At 42.6% G+C, this 19,663-nt stretch overlaps 1 protein-coding gene across 4 annotated transcripts in view; it reads left to right on the top strand.

Annotated features, from left to right (window-relative positions):
* Nucleotides 1-6,465: 6,465 nt before the first annotated feature.
* The window catches only part of LOC115138238 (echinoderm microtubule-associated protein-like 1), an 88,070-nt gene continuing 74,872 nt past the window's right edge, over nt 6,466-19,663 (top strand). For all 4 annotated transcript variants that reach the window (XM_029674901.2, XM_029674900.2, XM_065025601.1 and 1 more), the window contains exon 1: nt 6,466-7,098. In XM_029674901.2, the coding sequence (XP_029530761.2) occupies nt 6,924-7,098 (175 nt within the window). In that variant the 5' untranslated portion in view covers nt 6,466-6,923. The remainder of the gene's footprint in view (nt 7,099-19,663) is intronic.

Here is a 19,663-nt window from a genome sequence, read left to right as displayed (position 1 = left end):
TGCTTTGTTCAGGGGCAGAACGACAGATTTTTACCTTGTCAGCTCGGGGATTCGATCTTGCAACCTTTCGCTTACTAGTCCAACGCTCTAACCACTAGACGAGCTGCCGCCCCATAACTAGCCCTTTCATAAATCAATCATAACTTTGGTATTATACATTTTTTTGGTGTGTGCAAATTTGTATTACATACCACTATTCCAGGTGAAAAACAGATCAATATGAATTTGAACAGACAGATAAACACGTTTTTAAAGGGAGTCCCCATCATTCATATTTACTATGATGCAGAAAGAATGGACAAGTGAAAGCAGAACTGCAACATTGTGATACAGACAGACATATTCCAGTAATGTTTTCACTGTCTCTGATTTAGAAGCATTACAAAGGAGAGCCTTGTCTGCTCCTGTAGGTCACCAGAAAATAGGAGTCTTAGGGGGTCTTCATGCTGTTGTGTAATAGGCTAGCTAGATGGAACAGCGATGAGTGCAGTACAATCCCCTGAGGGGAAATAGAGGAGAACGCTCCCCCACCAGTACCCACCTGGGATTACCCTAACTCAGCTGTTCTGTAGGAATCAGTAGGAAAGCCTCTAACACATCACCGCCATGCTCTGAGACAAAGAGGTCTAGGTTGAAACAGATCTGAAATTTGCCTTAACAAATCATTGCCATGCTCCAAGACAAAGCAATCCAGGTTGAAGCAGACCTGATATCTGTCCTTTCTTGCACAAATCATTAGAGCATTCTTTGTTGTGTTTTTGCCTTGTTTCCTTTCATGAGCCAGAACAGTGCGAGGAGTGTTTGAAAATAAGTAAATATAGACCACAGAGTTATCTTTATGCATATTTTTTTCTTTCCATCCTGCGCCAGGCGCATGAATAATTGAAAGAGGTTTTCCACCATGATAGCTCCAGTCAGAAGACCCACAGTAAAAACGAAGAGGCAGTTTCTCTCTTTCCCTCCCTCCCTCCCTCCCTCCCTCCCTCCCTCCCTCCCTCCCCCTCTTCGTCTTCTTTGACAATTACACTGTCTGCTTTAAGACAGAAGGCTGAGAATAATAATGTTTAGCTTCAACACTGATTGTGTTCAACTGCCTTCTTGTTTAGCTTCTTGGGATGATAGAGCAGGAATATTTAGATAGAGCAGGTTTATTTGTCAAGGACCATGTACAACATGCCATTTCACCAGATTTAGCTAGATAGCAAATTTTCATCTGTACTCCCAGGGCAGAAAAAAAAATCAACATTAATACATCAAAACAATCCTACAGTATAACACACTATTAATATATATATATATATATATATGTAATATTTGAGATTCTTCAAAGTAGCCACCCTTTGCCTTGATGACAGCTTTGCCCACTCTTGGCAAATGTACTTATTTTCATCTCTTCAGTGGCTCATATAATTGAGTGTAGTCTGGCCCAGGAGTGTGAAGGTGAACGGAAAGGCTCTGGAGCAACGAACCGCCCTTGCTGTCTCTGCCTGGCCGGTTCCCCTCTTTCCACTGGGATTTTTTGCCTCTAACCCTATTACAGGGGCTGAGTCACTGGCTTACTGGTGCTCTTTCATGCCGTCCCTAGGAGGGTTGCGTCACTTGAGTGGGTTGAGTCACTGATGTGATCTTCCTGTCTGGCATGATGACTCCTTGCTGTCCCCAGTCCACCTGGCCGTGCTGCTGCTCCAGTTTCAACTGTTCTGCCTGTGATTATTATTATTTGACCATGCTGGTCATTTATGAACATTTGAACATCTTGGCCATGTTCTGTTATAATCTCCACCCGGCACAGCCAGAAGAGGACTGGCCACCCCTCATAGCCTGGTTCCTCTCTAGGTTTCTTCCTAGATTTTGGCCTTTCTAGGGAGTTTTACCTAGCCACCGTGCTTCTATACCTGCATTGCTTGCTGTTTGGGGTTTTAGGCTGGGTTTCTGTACAGCACTTTAAGATATCAGCTGATTTACGAAGGCCTATATAAATCAATTTGATTTGATTTGGCTTTCTCTCAACCAGCTTCATGAGGTAGTCACCTGGAATGCATTTCAATTAACAGGTGTGCCTTGTTAAAAGTTAATTTGTGGAATTCCTTTCCTTCTTAATGCGTTTGAGCCAATCAGTTCTGCTGTGACAAGGTAGGGTTGGTATATAGAATGGCAAGAACAGCTGAAAAAAGCAAAGATAAACTACAGTCCATCATAACTTTAAAGCATGAAGGTCAGTCAATCCAGAAACTTTCAAGAACTTTGAAAGTTTCTTCAAGTGCAGTCGTAAAAACTATCAAGCGCTATGATAAAATTGGATCTCATGAGGACTGCCACAGGAAAGGAAGATCCAGAGTTACCTCTGCTGCAGAGGACAAGTTCATTAGAGTTAACTGCTCTTCAGATTGCAGCCCAAATAAATGCTTTACAGAGTTCAAGTAACAGACACATCTTAACATCAACTATTCAGAGGAGACAGCGTGAATCAGGTCTTCATGCTTCATTGCTGCAAAGAAACCACTACTAAAGGACACCAATAAGAAGAAGAGAGTAGCTTGGGCCAAGAAACACGAACAATGGACATTAGACTGGTGGAAATCTGAAATATGTCCTTTAGTCTGATGGGTCCGAATTTGAGATTTGTGTATTTGTGAGATGCAGAGTATGTGAACAGATGATCTCTGTATTTGTGGTTCCCACCGTGAAGCATGGAGGAGGAGATGTGATGTTGTGGGGAAACTTTGCTGGTGACACTGTCTGTGATTTATTTAGAGTTCAAGGCACACTTAACCAGGATTGCTACCACAGCATTCTGCAGCGATACGCCATCCCATCTGGTTTGGGCTTAGTAGGACTATCATTTGTTTTTCAAAAGAACACTGAACGAACACACCTCCAGGCTGTGTAAGGGCTATTTGACCAAGAAGGAGAGTAATGGAGCACTGCATCAGATGATCTGGCCTCAACAATCACCCAACCTCAACCCAAATGACATGGTTTGGGATGAGTTGGACTGCAGAATGAAGGAAAAGCAGCCAACAAGTGCTCAGCATATGTGGGAACTCCTTCAAGACTGTTGTAAAAGCATTCCAGGTGAAGTTGGTTGAGAGAATGCCAAGAGTGTGCAAAGCTGTCATTAAGGCAAAGGGTGGCTACTTTGATATTTGATAAAAGAGTAAAAAATAAAGAAAAACCATTGAATGAGTGTGTCAACTTTTGACTGGTACTATATATATATATATATATATATATATATATATATATATATATATATATATATATTTACAATGTTGTATTGACTATTGTAGCTGGAAACAGCAGTCTATTTTTTATGGAATATCTACATAGGCGTACAGCAACCGTCACTCCTGTGTTTCAATGGCACGTTGTGTTAGCTAATCCAAGTTTATCATTATAAAAGGCTAATTGATCATTAGAAAACCCTTTTGCAATTATGTTAGCACAGCTGAAAACTGTTGTCTGATTAAAGAAGCAATACAACTGGCCTTCTTTAGACTAGTTGAGTATTTGGAGCATCAGCATTTGTGGGTACGGTTACAGGCTCAAAATGGCCAGAAACAAAGAACTTTCTTCTGAAACCTATCACTCTATTCTTGTTCTTAGAAATGAAGACAATTCCACACGAGAAATTGCCCAGAAACTGAAGATCTCGTACAACTCTGTACTACTCCCTTCACAGAACAGCACAAACTGGCCCTAACCAGAATAGAAAGAGGAGTGGGAGGCCCCGGTGCACAACTGAGTAAGAGGACAAGTACATTAGAATGTCTAGTTTGAGAAACAGACGCCTCACAAGTCCTCAACTGGAAGTCTCATTAAATAGTACCCGTAAAACACCAGTCTCAATGTCAACAGTGAAGAGGCAACTCCGGGATGCTGGCCTTCTAGGCAGAGTTCCTCTGTCCAGTGTCTGTGTTCTTTTGTCCATCTTAATCTTTTCTATTTATTGGCCAGACTGAGATATGGCTTTTTCTTTGCAACTCTGCCTAGAAGGCCAACATCCTGGAGTCGCCTCTTCACTGTTGACGTTGAGACTGGTGTTTTGCGGGTACTATTTAATGAAGCTCCAGTTGAGGACTTGTGAGGCGTCAATAGTCATTGACAATAGTATTTAAAACATTAACAATGTCTACACTGTATTTCTGATGAATTTGATGTTATTTTAATGGACAAAAAAAATTGCATTTCTTTCAAAAACAAGGACATTTCTAAGTGACCCCAAACTTTTGAACGGTAGTGTGTGTATATATAAAATATACAACAATAGACAATATAACGCTAATGTTACATGAGAATTTAAATGTGCCTTGGTCCTACAGTATCTGACATCTTAGGAGTCGCAATGTCTTAATGTTCACATGACTGGTTTACCTTCAGCCACCTTTTCAGGTTTGCCTTGAAGCTAGCAAAGGTACTGAACTCTCTCTCACATTGGTTGGCAGGTTGTTCCATAATCTAGACGCTCTGACTGAAATAGCTTTCTGGCCAAATTTAGTGGACCTAAACTGAGTTGAGCAGCCCCCTCTGGTTGAAGCTCTTGTTGTCCTGGTATTGTCCTTGCAATATGTAGCAAACTGTTTAAGAGGTGGTGGGGCAAGGTCATGAGTGATCTTAAACAGCAGAGAAGTGTCATCAAGGCATAAGAAGCTATCAAAGCTCAGTAGGTATTATGTCTTTGTGATATTGCAGTGGTGATAAGTGTTTTTTGTCCAGCACTTTCAGACTTTGTTAACAAAGCTTTCCAAGTGGTTTCATTGCTGTGATACTAGCATTTGACCAGGTTGTGACACAGTACGAGAGATGGGACAGAACCATTGAGTACATGTACAGTTTACCACATTCCCTGACATTTGGCATAAATTAGAAATTCACCAGGTTGTGTTTTGCTGTTCCATGCACTTTTTTAATTGTTTTTTTGAAGGAAAGGTTAGAGTCAATAATTATTCCTAAGTATTTAACATGTGAAACCTGTCCCTTTACAGTTCCCTCAGGCTGATGGGTCTCACTGTTCCTGATGGATATGCAGAGATTGTCGACAGTTTTTGTTATATTCAATTTTAGACTGAGTGGTCCAACTAGTCATCTATTTTGTCCATTACTGCTGTAAGTTTACGAGCAGCCTGTTGCTTTGTCTTGGCATGGACATAGAAGACTGTGTCGTTGGCATGCATCTGCATTTTGATCTCGGGACATACAGGGGGGGTCACGTCATTTATGTATACATGAATACTTGAAAGAGGTGTTCCACCATGACAGTTCCAGTCAGATGACCCAGAGTCTCTTTCAATTTTCCCTCCATTTCTCTCCTTCTCATCCTCTTCTATCACTTATTTGATGGCTGCTGAAAACCCCCAGTCAAAATGAAGAGGCAGTTTTCCCTCCCTCCCTCCCTCCCTCCCTCCCTCCCTCCCTCTCTCCCCCTCTTCGTCTTCTTTGATGATTACACTGTCTGCTTTAAGACAGATAAGGCTGAGAATAATAATGTTTCGCTTCAACACTGATTGTGCTCAACCTTGTTTAGCATCTTGTTTAGCTTCTTGGGATGATAGAGCGGGAAAATGTGATGTCGCATTGTTTTGTGACTTTGTGGTCCAAGTCCTTCTCTGCCCCAGTCTGACTCCAGGGCCAAATGTTGCATATAAACATGTCTTGAATAGGGTTGACATTATTCAATGTTCTGCTTGTTAGAGGGGCATGTTTGTTCTACATCATATGTGAAGTTGTTGAAGTGTTGACTGGTAGACCGGGTCAAATCAAATCAAAGTTTATTTGCTGTGTACACAGATGTAAAAAAAAAAAGAAGAAACAAGAGATTAAGTAATATCAGAATGAGCAATATCAGAACGAGCAATGTCAGAGTGCTGATATAAATGTGGTTTGTATAGACAGTATGGACAATATACAGTATAAGTAGGAAAAAGGTATGTACAGCTATAGTTATGTAGGATGATGGCTCACTGTTCTGCAACAGAAACCCATTTTCTTTGCTCGTCTCAGCATCCCTCTAATCTCTTCTGTGTTCTCTCTCTCTATTATTTTTCTCCTGAATGGATTGATTCCTCTCTTCTCTCGGATTCCTCTCCTCTCTTTGAGACTGAGAAAGAGCTTTATTCTATATATATTTATTCATTTCTGTGTGGTTTCTCTCATATCAGTGGCTCTTTGGGATTATTATTGTCACAAAAAGATTTCTGGCAGCATGCTAGAAGAGCTGAACAATAATATGGTGACTATATCAATATATAATCCCATTCTACTCATTCTACCAGCTGCAATCTTTTTTTCTTCCTTGTGACCCTTCTATTCCCCTTATTCTCTTCCTGGTGATCAGAACCTCTCTCTCTCTCTCTCTCTCTCTCTTGCTCTCTGTCCTCTCTAGGCAAGGGGGATGATCTGTCTTTTGAAAGAGACCCAACCCCCTCTGCCCTTGTCCACAGTTAGTGAAAGTCTGGGGCCGGGGAAAGCTGTCCAAGGTATTATCCAAACACTCACACGCACACACGCGCTCTCGCTCTCGCTCTCGCTCTCTCGCTCTCGCTCTCTCTCTCTCTCTCTCTCTCTCTCTCTCTCGCTCACATGCACACACACACACACACACACACACAGTCGCTGCTGCCAGCCCTCCACTTACAGCTCCAGCCTTTCAAAGCTGTTTTTCCTCTGGAGATCAGCACACGGTTTAACACCACACAGCTGCCACCGAAGAGACTGAGGGAAGGAGAGAAGAGTGAATAGAGAAAATAGGGAGCAAAAAGAAGAAGAGCAGGAAAGTGTTTTCAAATACTCCGGGTTTTTTGAGTTTACTCCTTGGGACCATTCAAAGAAGAGAAGAGAGTCTGAGTTCACAGGAAATTATCAAAGTGAATGGGTTGCCATGGTAACTGACACTGGCAGCCTGACACGACAAAACTCTATGTTTAATGGAGGAAGATCCTCGGTGGTGGCAAGCAAGCGAAAGTAACAGGGATTTAAGGGAGGTGAGAGGGAACAAGAGAGGAGTGAGTGGAGGAGCGCGGTGGAAGTCCAGAATGGAGGACGGGTTTTCCAGCTACAGCAGCCTCTATGACACATCTTCGCTGCTGCAGTTCTGTAACGGTAAACTCATCCTCATCCCTGGTTATCATTGTGTGCTTGACATGACATGTCACCACTGCCTGGTTAAACTTAACACCAAAGAAGTAGTCCCTGCCGGCAGGGCTGTTGCATGTAGGCATGAGGCTATTTTGGAGCTCAAGCTGGACTTGATGAAAGTGAAAGTTTATCCTTTGTGCTGTAAAGATGCAATCTTATGTGACAGACACAGATGGGATCGTAGGCTATAAGCTACATGACCCTAATTTAGACATAGCAGGGAACAATATTCAAATGTTGAGTTTAACCATGCAGAGATGCAGAGATTTGTCTTTCAAAACCTCCTGAGGAAATGTTTCTGCCAAGAATCTCAGTTGAAGGTCTCTGTGGCTGTTGTGTTCTTATGAAGCATTGTGCCTAATAATAATATGCCATTTAGCAAATGCTTTTATCCAAAGCAACTTCCATTGTACATATGGGTGGCCCCAGAGGGAATCAAACCCACAACCATTGGTGTTGAAAGCACCATGTTCTTCTGAGTGAGCCACAGAGTCTTCTCCCTGGTGTGCTGATTGTCATCCATATCTAGTGGATAGTTCAAGTGTGATTTAACCTTTTTACAGCAGTGGGCTAAATCAGGGTCACACAGAGTGTTTCTTGGTCCTCTTAATCAAATCTACTTTGAAACAAAAGTATACACCTCACACACATGGTTATTGGCTTAAATAAAAGAAGACACCTGTACCATGTCAGATATAGAGTTGAAATGTATTCAATTTTGAGTTGCATCACAATATTACATTTTATATACATCACAAAAGACTGAACTATAACAAAACCGTTTGAAATAGAAACATCAGATTTATGCGTAAAAAATGTAATGTTTATAAATTATAAAATTATGAGAAATATTAATAACATTCCACCTATGACGCCACTAGAGGGCAATTTGGACATTTGACTGCAGAAAAGGGTTTAAAAGGCTGAAGGGTGGAAGTGGAAGTGGAGTTGGAGTTGCAGGTTATTAGTGGAGTGAGTGAAGGTGCAGCGTGACACATCACTTTGTCACAATTAATCAATCTATTATCAACAAAGCCTGATGTCTGCTCAGATACAGGAAACACTGTCTGACACTTATTTATAGCTCTGCTGAGCCAAAAGAAGTAGGGTGAAATGCTGGTCTTGGGCCAGTTTTGAGTTTTCCCAACTAATCCTAGATCTGTACCCTGGAGCAAAACAAAGAGAATACTCAAATTGTCTAACGATGTGGCTGATTAGTGAGTTACAGAAGGTTGGCAGTTTAAAACTTAATTACCATGGTTGGGAAATAAGAAAATCAATGACATTTACAAAGTAATGTCCTGAACATGAACTAATATTGTGTGGTGTGCTGTGTGGTGTGCAGACATGCTGATAATGTCAATGATGTCACAGACATTCACTCAGGCATGTTGGATTATCTGAAAAACAGGTGTAGGCTGAATGTCAGGTTGGATAAAAAATAAATAAAGCTTCATTCTCCAAGGATGAGTTGACATTTTAGAGTGATACGAATGTCACTGTAATTTAAAGAAAGAAAAAAGGCTACTACAACATGTCATATTGTTTAATTGCTGTCAACCTCAAGGGTGTTTCATTGAAGGATTCACACACATACAGGAGTATTGGGTCAAATTCGTGCAAGGGTCAAGACAAAATCCCTTTTCCCACTGTGTTGTCAAACATAAAAATATTGACTAAAGTCTCTGGGTTTTCAATGTTCTGAAGTCCCCCAATTGGCACCTACATGCATGCCCTAGTCTGACATGGTTGACATTTTCTAATTATGTAGAGGTTAATGACTTTTCTGTGCAAGCGAAAGGCCAGTGAGTGCTTCAAATCACTGCCTTAATCTGTTTGTTATTACTTCAGAAAGTCCGGTTAGCACTTACAAGCCGGAAGACGAAACACGCCAATCTGTTGTGACTCTTGCCAGGGATTTTCAAATGTCCTCTCACTAGAATGACTAAGACTGTCATACTGACTGAGGGGCTTGGTTCATATCAAGCGAGAGGACCTCATTGTTCCAACATACAACTTAATTGTGTGAGTGTGTAGTCTGGAGGCTCTGAAATCACCCAATGGTGTGTTGGCCAGCTGTAGCTCTGCCTGTAAAAGTGATGTCATTTGTTCTTGAACGCTTCATGTGTTAGTGATCAGCCAACCAGACTAATGGCAGGGGAGACTGGGTCAGCAACTCAGCAAACTGGAAAAGCATGCTTTTGTCCCGAGGAGATCGGCTACTAAGGGAAATGATCCACATTAGTAGCCTACTAGTCCAATTATCAGGGAGTTGCATCTTTAGAAGAGGATCTACAGTATTGAATGTATCCACCTTATGAGTGCCTTTAATGAAGAATTGATTAAAGGTGTATATTTTTTTACTGCCCCTATCGCTAGGTGTCTGACTTAATACTGACAGTGGATGATCTGGTCGTATTCACTTAGTGTTGTTATGACTGATCAATAGATTATGAATCAAAACCAGAAACCGTGGATTGATGGCAGCATTCGCGTGAAACTGAAAGCGCGAACCACTGCTTTTAATCAGGGCAAGGTGTCTGGTAATATGTCCGAATATAAACAATGCAGCTATTCCCTCCGCAAGGCTATTAAACAAGCTAAGCGTCAGTACAGAGACAAAGTGGAATCTCAATTCAATGGCTCAGACACAAGAGGCATGTGGCAGGGTCTACAGTCAATCACGGACTACAAGAAGAAACCCAGCCCAGTCACGGACCAGGATGTCTTGCTCCCAGGCAGACTAAATCACTTTTTTGCCCGCTTTGAGGACAATACAGTGCCACTGACACGGCCTGCAACGAATACATGCAGTCTCTCCTTCACTGCAGCCGAGGTGAGTAAGACATTTAAACGTGTTAACCCTCGCAAGGCTGCAGGCCCAGACGGCATCCCCAGCCGCGCCCTCAGAGCATGCGCAGACCAGCTGGCCGGTGTGTTTACGGACATATTCAATCAATCCCTATACCAGTCTGCTGTTCCCACATGCTTCAAGAGGGCCACCATTGTTCCTGTTCCCAAGAAAGCTAAGGTAACTGAGCTAAACGACTACCGCCCGTAGCACTCACTTCCGTCATCATGAAGTGCTTTGAGAGACTAGTCAAGGACCATATCACCTCCACCCTACCTGACACCCTAGACCCACTCCAATTTGCTTACCGCCCAAATAGGTCCACAGACGATGCAATCTCAACCACACTGCACACTGCCCTAACCCACCTGGACAAGAGGAATACCTATGTGAGAATGCTGTTCATCGACTACAGCTCGGCATTCAATACCATAGTACCCTCCAAGCTCGTCATCAAGCTCGAGACCCTGGGTCTCGACCCCGCCCTGTGCAACTGGGTACTGGACTTCCTGACGGGCCGCCCACAGGTGGTGAGGGTAGGCAACAACATCTCCTCCCCGCTGATCCTCAACACGGGGCCCCACAAGGGTGCGTTCTGAGCCCTCTCCTGTACTCCCTGTTCACCCACGACTGCGTGGCCATGCACGCCTCCAACTCAATCATCAAGTTTGCGGACGACACAACAGTGGTAGGCTTGATTACCAACAACGACGAGACGGCCTACAGGGAGGAGGTGAGGGCCCTCGGAGTGTGGTGTCAGGAAAATAACCTCACACTCAACGTCAACAAAACTAAGGAGATGATTGTGGACTTCAGGAAACAGCAGAGGGAACACCCCCTATCCACATCGATGGATCAGTAGTGGAGAGGGTAGCAAGTTTTAAGTTCCTCGGCATACACATCACAGACAAACTGAATTGGTCCACTCACACTGACAGCGTCGTGAAGAAGGCGCAGCAGCGCCTCTTCAACCTCAGGAGGCTGAAGAAATTCGGCTTGTCACCAAAAGCACTCACAAACTTCTACAGATGCACAATCGAGAGCATCCTGGCGGGCTGTATCACCGCCTGGTACGGCAACTGCTCCGCCCTCAACCGTAAGGCTCTCCAGAGGGTAGTGAGGTCTGCACAACGCATCACCGGGGGCAAACTACCTGCCCTCCAGGACACCTACACCACCCGATGTTACAGGAAGGCCATAAAGATCATCAAGGACATCAACCACCCAAACCACTGCCTGTTCACCCCGCTATCATCCAGAAGGCGAGGTCAGTACAGGTGCATCAAAGCTGGGACCGAGAGACTGAAAAACAGCTTCTATCTCAAGGCCATCAGACTGTTAAACAGCCACCACTAACATTGAGTGGCTGCTGCCAACACACTGTCATTGACACTGACCCAACTCCAGCCACTTTAATAATGGGAATTGATGGGAAATGATGTAAATATATCACTAGCCACTTTAAACAATGCTACCTTATATAATGTTACTTACCCTACACTATTCATCTCATATGCATATGTATATACTGTACTCTAGATCATCGACTGCATTCTTATCTCACTAGCCACTTTAACTATGCCACTTTGTTTACTTTGTCTACATACTCATCTCATATGTATATACTGTACTCGATACCATCTACTGTATGCTGCTCTGTACCATCACTCATTCATATATCCTTATGTACATATTCCTTATCCCCTTACACTGTGTATAAGACAGTAGTTTTGGAATTGTTAGTTAGATTACTTGTTGGTTATCACTGCATTGTCGGAACTAGAAGCACAAGCATTTCGCTACACTCGCATTAACATCTGCTAACCATGTGTATGTGACAAATAAAATTTGATTTGATTTGATTTGAAACAAGGTGGTCAATCCAGAGAATTCACTGTTTCACCCTTCAGATTTAACCAGACATCCCTACACCCCCTATCCTCTAGGGTCTGCAGTGCTGGCACTACCCGCCACATCACCAATGTCACCAAGAGATTGGTAGTTGGCACACAAACAGTGTGACATGGTTCCCTCTCCTCTTTGGTTTCTGTAAAGCCATTAATGGAAGCACATGCAAAGGGATTAGGGTTTAAGTCCTGCTCATGTTACCAACAAACCAACAAAAACAGACAAACAAAAGGTTGGGCCAGGTCGGGTCAGCCCATGCCTACCCACAGTCAAGGAATTCTGACCTGTAGCCAAATGTGCTCTGACATTTCTACAGATTTTTGGTTTCCAAAAATTCCTGTTTTGTTGGCCTCTCCATGTTGGAGTAATGTTGACTAATCCAACAACACTGATCCTACTCAGTGACCACACTCTTGTGATGAGTAACCTTGCCAGAGACCTTGGGGCCTCATTTATAACCGTTGCATATATGTCACACTAAATATCCTTTACCACATTAAAAGACTGAAGGACAGCTTTTTATTGTTGAAGCGAGTATTTCAGTTCTGTGGGTAAAATAACTCATCCCTGCTGATCAAATTTAAGGTTGGCCATTCATTCCCTTTAGTTGCATTGGGCTCTCTTTCTGACTCTTCTGGTGATTTGTTTTCTCTGTTTGCTAAGTTGAAGCCAGACTACACTGAAGGATAAAAGTCATTTTCTCTCTTGAATGGAGAGATATTCAGAGGCAGTTTGGGCTGTTGTGGCACCGTCATGCTGTACTCCTCTGCCAACTTATCTAACCCCCTTTCTCCTCTTCGGAGATAAGAGATCACCGTTAATTTTCTGTGCTGTTGTTTCTGTTGTAGAATACAAAGCATGAACAGTGGAACTGACAGTTTGTTTCATATCTGCAAAGAAGTTCAAACAGACACATTATCAGTCAAAAATATCAAATTCCTAGTTTATGCTGCAAAAGCAACTTTAAGATTTAAAAAAAAATATGTTATATTTGACTCAAAATTCCATTACGTAGAGTAAGGCATTGTTGGCTGAATAGATGGATGCAGTTCAATACATGATTCATATATAGTGAAAATAAAATCCAAGAAAGTTTCCACATGCACAAAAAACCTATTTGTCAAATGTTGTGCACAAATCTGTTTTATATCCCCGTTAGAGAGCATTTCTCCTTTGCCAAGATAATCCATCCACCCTGACAGGTGTGGCATATGTGCACCTTGTGCTGGGGACAATAAAGGACCACTCTAAAATGTGCAGTTGTAATTTCACAATGCGATAGCTGTCTCAAATTGAGGGGGCGTGCAACTGGCATGCTGACTGCAGGAATGTCCACCAGAGCTGTTGCCAGATAATTTTATGTTAATTTCTCTACCATACCTGCAGCGTCATTTTAGAGAATTTGGGAGTTGGTCCAACCGGCCTCACAACCGCAGACCAGGTGTAACCATGCCAGCCCAGGACATCCACATGCGGATTCTTCACCTGCGGGATCATCTGAGACCAACCACCTGGACAGCTGATGAAACTGTGGGTTTGCAAAGCCGAAGAATTCTGCACAATATGTCATAAAACGTCTCAGGGAAGCTCATATGCGTGCTCGTCGTCCTCACCAGGGTCTTGACATGACTGCAGTTTGGCGTTGTAACCGACTTCAGTGGGCAAATGCTCTCATTTGATGGCCACTGACATGCTGGAGAAGTGTGCTCTTCACAGATGAATCCCGGTTTCAACTGTATCCGGCAGATGGCAGATGGTGTCGTGTGGGCAAGGGGTTTGCTGATGTGAACGTTGTGAACAGAGTGCCCCATGGTGGTGGTGGGGTTATGGTATAGGCAACGAACACATTTTATCAATGGCAGATACCGTGACAAGATCCTGAGCCCCATTGTCATGCCATTCAGACGCTGCCATCACCTCATGTTTCAGCATAATAATGCACGGCTCAGGATGTCGGAAGGATCTGAACACAATTCTGCATACTCCTGACAATTTGTGCACACAATTTGAGAGAAATAAGCTTTTTGTGCATATGGAACATTTCTGGGATCTTTTGTTTCAGCTCATGAAACATGGGACGAACACTTGACATGTTTATCAGGGCACAAGGTGAGACCCAGATGCAGACACAGAAGGCAGATGGTTGGAGTCTTAAATGTGTATTGATCCAAAAAGGGGTAGGCAAGAGAATGGTCATGGACAGGCAAAAGGTCAAAACCAGTTCAGAGTCCAGGAGCTACAGACGCAGGATCTTGTCCTTCTCCACAAAGAAAAACCCCGCGCCGGCAGGAGATGCAGACGGACGGATGCCTCCAGTAGCCAGAGATTCCTCAAAATACTCTTCCATAGCCTTTGTCTCTGGGCCGGATAGAGAATGTAGACAACCACGAGGTGGTGTGGTGCCTGGGAGGAAATCAATGGCACAATCATAAGGACGGTAGAGAAAGAGAATTAGCCAGTGCCTTACTGAAAACCTCCAGGAGGTTATGGTACTCAGTGGGGATGGCAGAGACATCCGTGGCTTTGCTCACGTCCTGAGGGGAACATCTCAAGGACGACTGTGCCGTTTTAAGGCAATGAGAATGACAAAACGGACTCCAACCCTGGATGGAGCCCGTGGTCCAGTCAATAACCGGATTGTGTTTCTGAAGCTAAGAAAACCCCAAAACCACAGGAACATGGGGTGAATCGATGAAGAGGAACTATATAGTCTCACTATGGTTTCCTGATACCCGTATATGAACGGGCACAGTGCTGTGGGTGACTCTTCCAATTAAACAGCCATCCAGTGCCCTTGCATCCATGGGAACAGAGAAATGTTGAGTGGGAAAACCCAATTCAGAAACTATGGTAGCATCCATAAAACTTCCATCAGCCCCAGAGTCAATGAGCACTCAGAGACTTAGATTGGTCTCCCCACAGCAAAAGCACAAACAAAGGTGTGCAGGTGATGGAAATAAAGGAATTCCCAGTCAGGCTAACCAGGGTACTTGTACCGACCAGAGACAGGGGTTTCCTTATAGGGCAGTTAGCTATATAATGTCCTGCCTCACCAACAGTACAGACAACAGTTAGGGAACGCTCACGAAGGTTGAGTTCTAACTGATAACTGAGCTCACCCATCGTAGATGATTCACGAGGGGGCTCGGGTGGCTTCAGAGCCTCTCGGAAAAACTGCCTTCGGAAACTTCCGGATTCCTTCGAAGATGAGCCAGCCCTAGCGAATGAACGAGTGTGCTCGAGGCCAGACCTCTTCTCACTCCAGCGTTCCCTTAGACGTCCATCAATTCTAATGGTGAGAGCGCTAAGGGAGTCGAGGTCCACCGGTAATTCCCGAGCAGCTAGCTTTTGACGTAATTCAAGAAGCTTACTATGAGTTAACTCCTTAATTAGCTCCATGGTAGCCTTAAACCCTTGGTCGTGGCATTCCGTCAGGGAACAAGGCCCTTCCAACAGGTCCTGTAGTAGTTCGTCATGCCTCCCAATAGTGTCTCCCTGCAGGGAGACAATGTGGTGGAGCTGATCCAAGTCTGCTGGGTCTGTCATGGCCAGTTCGTACTATAAGGGCACAAGGCGAGACCCAGATGCAGACACAGGAGGCAGATGGTTGGAGTCTTAGATTTTTATTGATCCAAAAAGGGGTAGGCAAGAGAATGGTCATGGACAGGCAAAAGGTCAAAACCAGTTCAGAGCCCAGGAGGTACAGAGTGGCAGGCAGGCTCGAGGTCTGGTCAGGCAGGCAGGTAAAAAGTCCAGAAACAGGCAAGGATCAAAACTGGGAGGACTAGCAAAAAGTGAAGCAAAAAGGCACGCACATGGGGGAAAACAGACTGGTTGACTTGGACATACAAGACAAATTGGCACAGAGAGACAGGAAACACAGGGATAAATACACTTGGGAAATCAAGCGACACCTGGAGGTGGTGGAGACTATCACAAGAGCAGGTGAAACAGATCAGGGCGTGACAATGTTGCATTTATATTTTTGTTCAGTAAAATAACAGTTTTATTCATCAGTGTCTAAGATTCAGGTAAAACATATAACCTAGACTTGAAAAGTGAACATCTGTTTCATCAAACATGGGGCATGATTTGTAATATCATACATTCATACTTACAGTAACAGAAACAGCATAGCCATGATTTTCCTTTTATTTTTGCATTCTGGCTTTTCTTCCACTGAAATCCAATGACCCATAAAAACAATGAAGCATATAGAGAACAGCATAAGTCACAGGGTAAATATATGTCTGAAAAACATTGTGTAAGTAATAGTGTGTGTGTGTGTGTGATCGTGTGTGTGTATGTGTGTGTGTACATATGTAAGCCTCTAGCGCTGTAAATATATAAGGTAAATACAGATAGCGAGGTCATAACACATCCAGGAGAATACAGCTCTTCCACAGATCCTTGAGCGTGTATGAATACCAATGGAAGAGAGTGATAAAAATGCTGCTTTCTATTGGATGTGTGGAAGTGTTGGTACGAGAGGTATACTGCTGAGGCTTTGAACTTCAATACAGGGAGCAGGAGGGGTCATAAATCATCAAACTTTCAGCAACAGGGTTCCAAGGAGAAGCTGTCTAGTGCTCTGGTTAACGTCCTCGGATGGGTGGTGTTCATTAGGCCCCTATGGAAGAAAACGGACCGAAACTGAGAGAGACTACATGGTCCAATAAGAAACTACAATTTTCCATGCAACACCAGGTGCACCTTTTGGTTTTTGCCCTAGCACTACACCAGTGCGTGTGGTGGCACCTTAATTGGGGATAACGGGTAATGGCTGCGGCAGAATTAGTGAAATGGTATCAAATTCAACAAACACATGTTTTCCATTCGTTTGATGCCATTCCATTTGCACCCTTCCAACCATTGTTGTGAGCTGTTCTCCCCTCAGCAGCGTCCACTGCAATACACAGCTGATTCAAATAACCAACTCATCATCAAGCTTCGATTATTTGATTCAGCTGTGGAGTGCTAGGGCAAAAAACTAAATATGCACCCAGGGGTTTGGGAAACCCTGTCCTATCGAACTCAACCCTGATTTTTAAGATATTCAGCACAACTCTCAAGAGTAGGACAATCAAAGGTGTTTTATAACTAAATCTGGAGCTATCAGGATTATTCAAATCTGGTACTTGGATTTAATATGCAAGTATGCAAATGATTAGACCAGTAGGCAAACTGTGATGTATGTTTCACTGAAAATATTATGACCATTGGATGAATTAAATGAGTATGACAAGGTGAACAACGAGCGGTGAGGGCAATTATTTAATTCTAGTGTAATTATATGTATTTGCATATTTCCCCACCCCAAAGCCATTGCCCATGACATGGCCTGGCTTAAATTTAGAATTCAATGCCATGTTTTCAATGCCCAGTACTAATCACACTAGATATAATTAACCTTATTCTGATGAGTGTCTCCCTGAGCTGATTGGTTGAATTCTGTTATTACAGGGGGGAAATGGGAAAAATCCCAGTTTAGCAGATGGCTAAGAGATATGATTCCTAATTGGATTGTGTGTATATTCACATGATGGAGAAATCTATCAAGATAGAAAACATTCACTATCACAGGTAAGGGAATAAAGAGAATGAAATAAAGCATTTAATAAATCCTCTTGGAACTCCCTCTCCCGGATCCGGGAGAATTGTCATCAACTGACACTAATTAGTATAACGCAACGGACAAAAAATATTACTCGAAAATATTCATATTCATGAAATCAAGGGACATATATTGAAACACAGCTTAGCCTTTTGTTAATCACCCAGTCATCTCAGATTTTCAAATTATGCTTTACAGCCAAAGCAAGACAATCATTTGTATAAGTTTATCGATAGCCTAGCATAGCATTATGCCTAGCTAGCAGCAGGCAGCTTGGTCACGGAAATCAGAAAAACAATCAAATTAAATCGTTTAACTTTGATGAGCTACGGATGTTTTCACTCACGAGACTCCCAGTTAGACAGCAAATATTCATTTTGTCCCATAAAGATTATTTTTATAGCCGAAACACCTCCGTTTGTACTTCACGTTAGGTTGAGAAATCGACCGGAAACTGCGGTATCGACAGAAACATGGCAAACGTTTTTTATAATCAATCCTCAAGGTGTTTTTCAAATATCTATATGATAATATATCAACCGGGACAGGTAGCTTCTTAGTAGGAAAGAGAGAAACAATGGCCGCATTTGTCTTTTACGCACAAAACACTCTGAGAGCCTCCAGCTGACCACTGACGCAATGTTGTCGTTCAGGCTCATTTTTCAAAATAAAAGCCTGAAACTATGTATTGTGACACTAGACACATTAGGGAAGCCATAGAAAAAGGAATCTGGTTGATAGCCCATTCACTGCTCAATAGGGACGCATCGGAACGCAGAGCTTTCAAAACATGAGTCACTTCCTGATTGGATTTTTCTCAGGCTTTCGCCTGCAATATCAGTTCTGTTATACTCACAGACAATATTTTTACAGTTTTGGAAACTTTAGAGTGTTTTCTATCATAATCTGTCAATTATATGCATATTCTAGCATCTTGTCCTGACAAAATAGCCCGTTTACTTTGGGAACGTTATTTTCCCAAAAATGAAAATAGTGCCCCCTAGTTTCAAGAGGTTTTTAAGTAGCTCAGTTCAGACTTTCTCTTCAAAGAATATTATGTTTGACTCAGTTTTTATGCATTCCTTGTGCCCCTATAGGGTAGTTTTTTTCAACAAGGTTGCATTTCTTACATGAATATGTCACTTTGATTTGTCTTACCTTCCAGGTCACCTACTTGGTCATTTTGTAAATATATATTATTTTCTGGAACTACTACATGTACCCATCTCATTGCTATTAAATTATTAGAGATACACATTGTTTTTGCACCCACCATGAGTCATGTCCACAATGTTCATGTGAGGTTAAATGTGTATATTTTGGGATGTTTGACCTGACGAAGATCCATTTCGGATTGAAACGTTGTCAATAAATTGGTGAATTGGGAGCTTTAACAGTGTGCGGGCCTTCTTGTTCTTTACTACCATTCTTCTAAGCCCACACTGTAACAGAAAACTGTCATTTATTTGGGGTATTATCAACAGTAAATGACTCAAACAATTTACTGCAGCATACTGCATTCTGGGAAAATGTTGTTGGTGGGAAAATATATAATGTATTTCCAAATGGTACCGTAATTCAACCTCACATAATTACAGTCCTGTACTGTGTCTTTGGAGCGCCAACAATCTTTTGACCACTAGTGGTGCATGGTATTGTTGTTTCTGGCTCAATAACATATTTTGAGGCGTGCCTTGTAAGAGGCTATATTTGTTGCACCCGTGAGTGAGAATGCTGTTACAATTGAACTCTTATGTGGTTATAGTGCCTAATCAATTCAAAATGTATAGAGGACAGATTGGAATGGCAGCAGATCTTAAAACCTTAAGTGGGTGAGCATTTTGCCATGTCTATTTGGTCTGTTTTGCCCTGTGGTCGATGCCAGTTTGGAAGCTTTTGTTAAGGCCTCTAGAAGAGCAACTGATATAAAACACCAAGTATTCATTCATATGTTGTGATGTGTAAACACTTTAACTAGCAGCCAACTTGCTTGCACCAATCCCTTGTAATTACAGTAAAACACTGAAATTCAAACACCTCCCGTCAATGAATTTCATTCATTCATCCATTCTTTCATTCATTCATCCATTCATTCCGATTTTTTTTTACAGTATAATAGTCAATTTTACATCATTTTACTGTGCGTCATTACACAG

The sequence above is a fragment of the Oncorhynchus nerka genome, linkage group LG12 (genome assembly GCF_034236695.1).
Source record: "Oncorhynchus nerka isolate Pitt River linkage group LG12, Oner_Uvic_2.0, whole genome shotgun sequence".
NCBI lineage: Eukaryota > Metazoa > Chordata > Actinopteri > Salmoniformes > Salmonidae > Oncorhynchus > Oncorhynchus nerka.
Note: the sequence above shows the minus strand (reverse complement) of the source record. Positions and strands in the feature narration are given on the sequence as shown.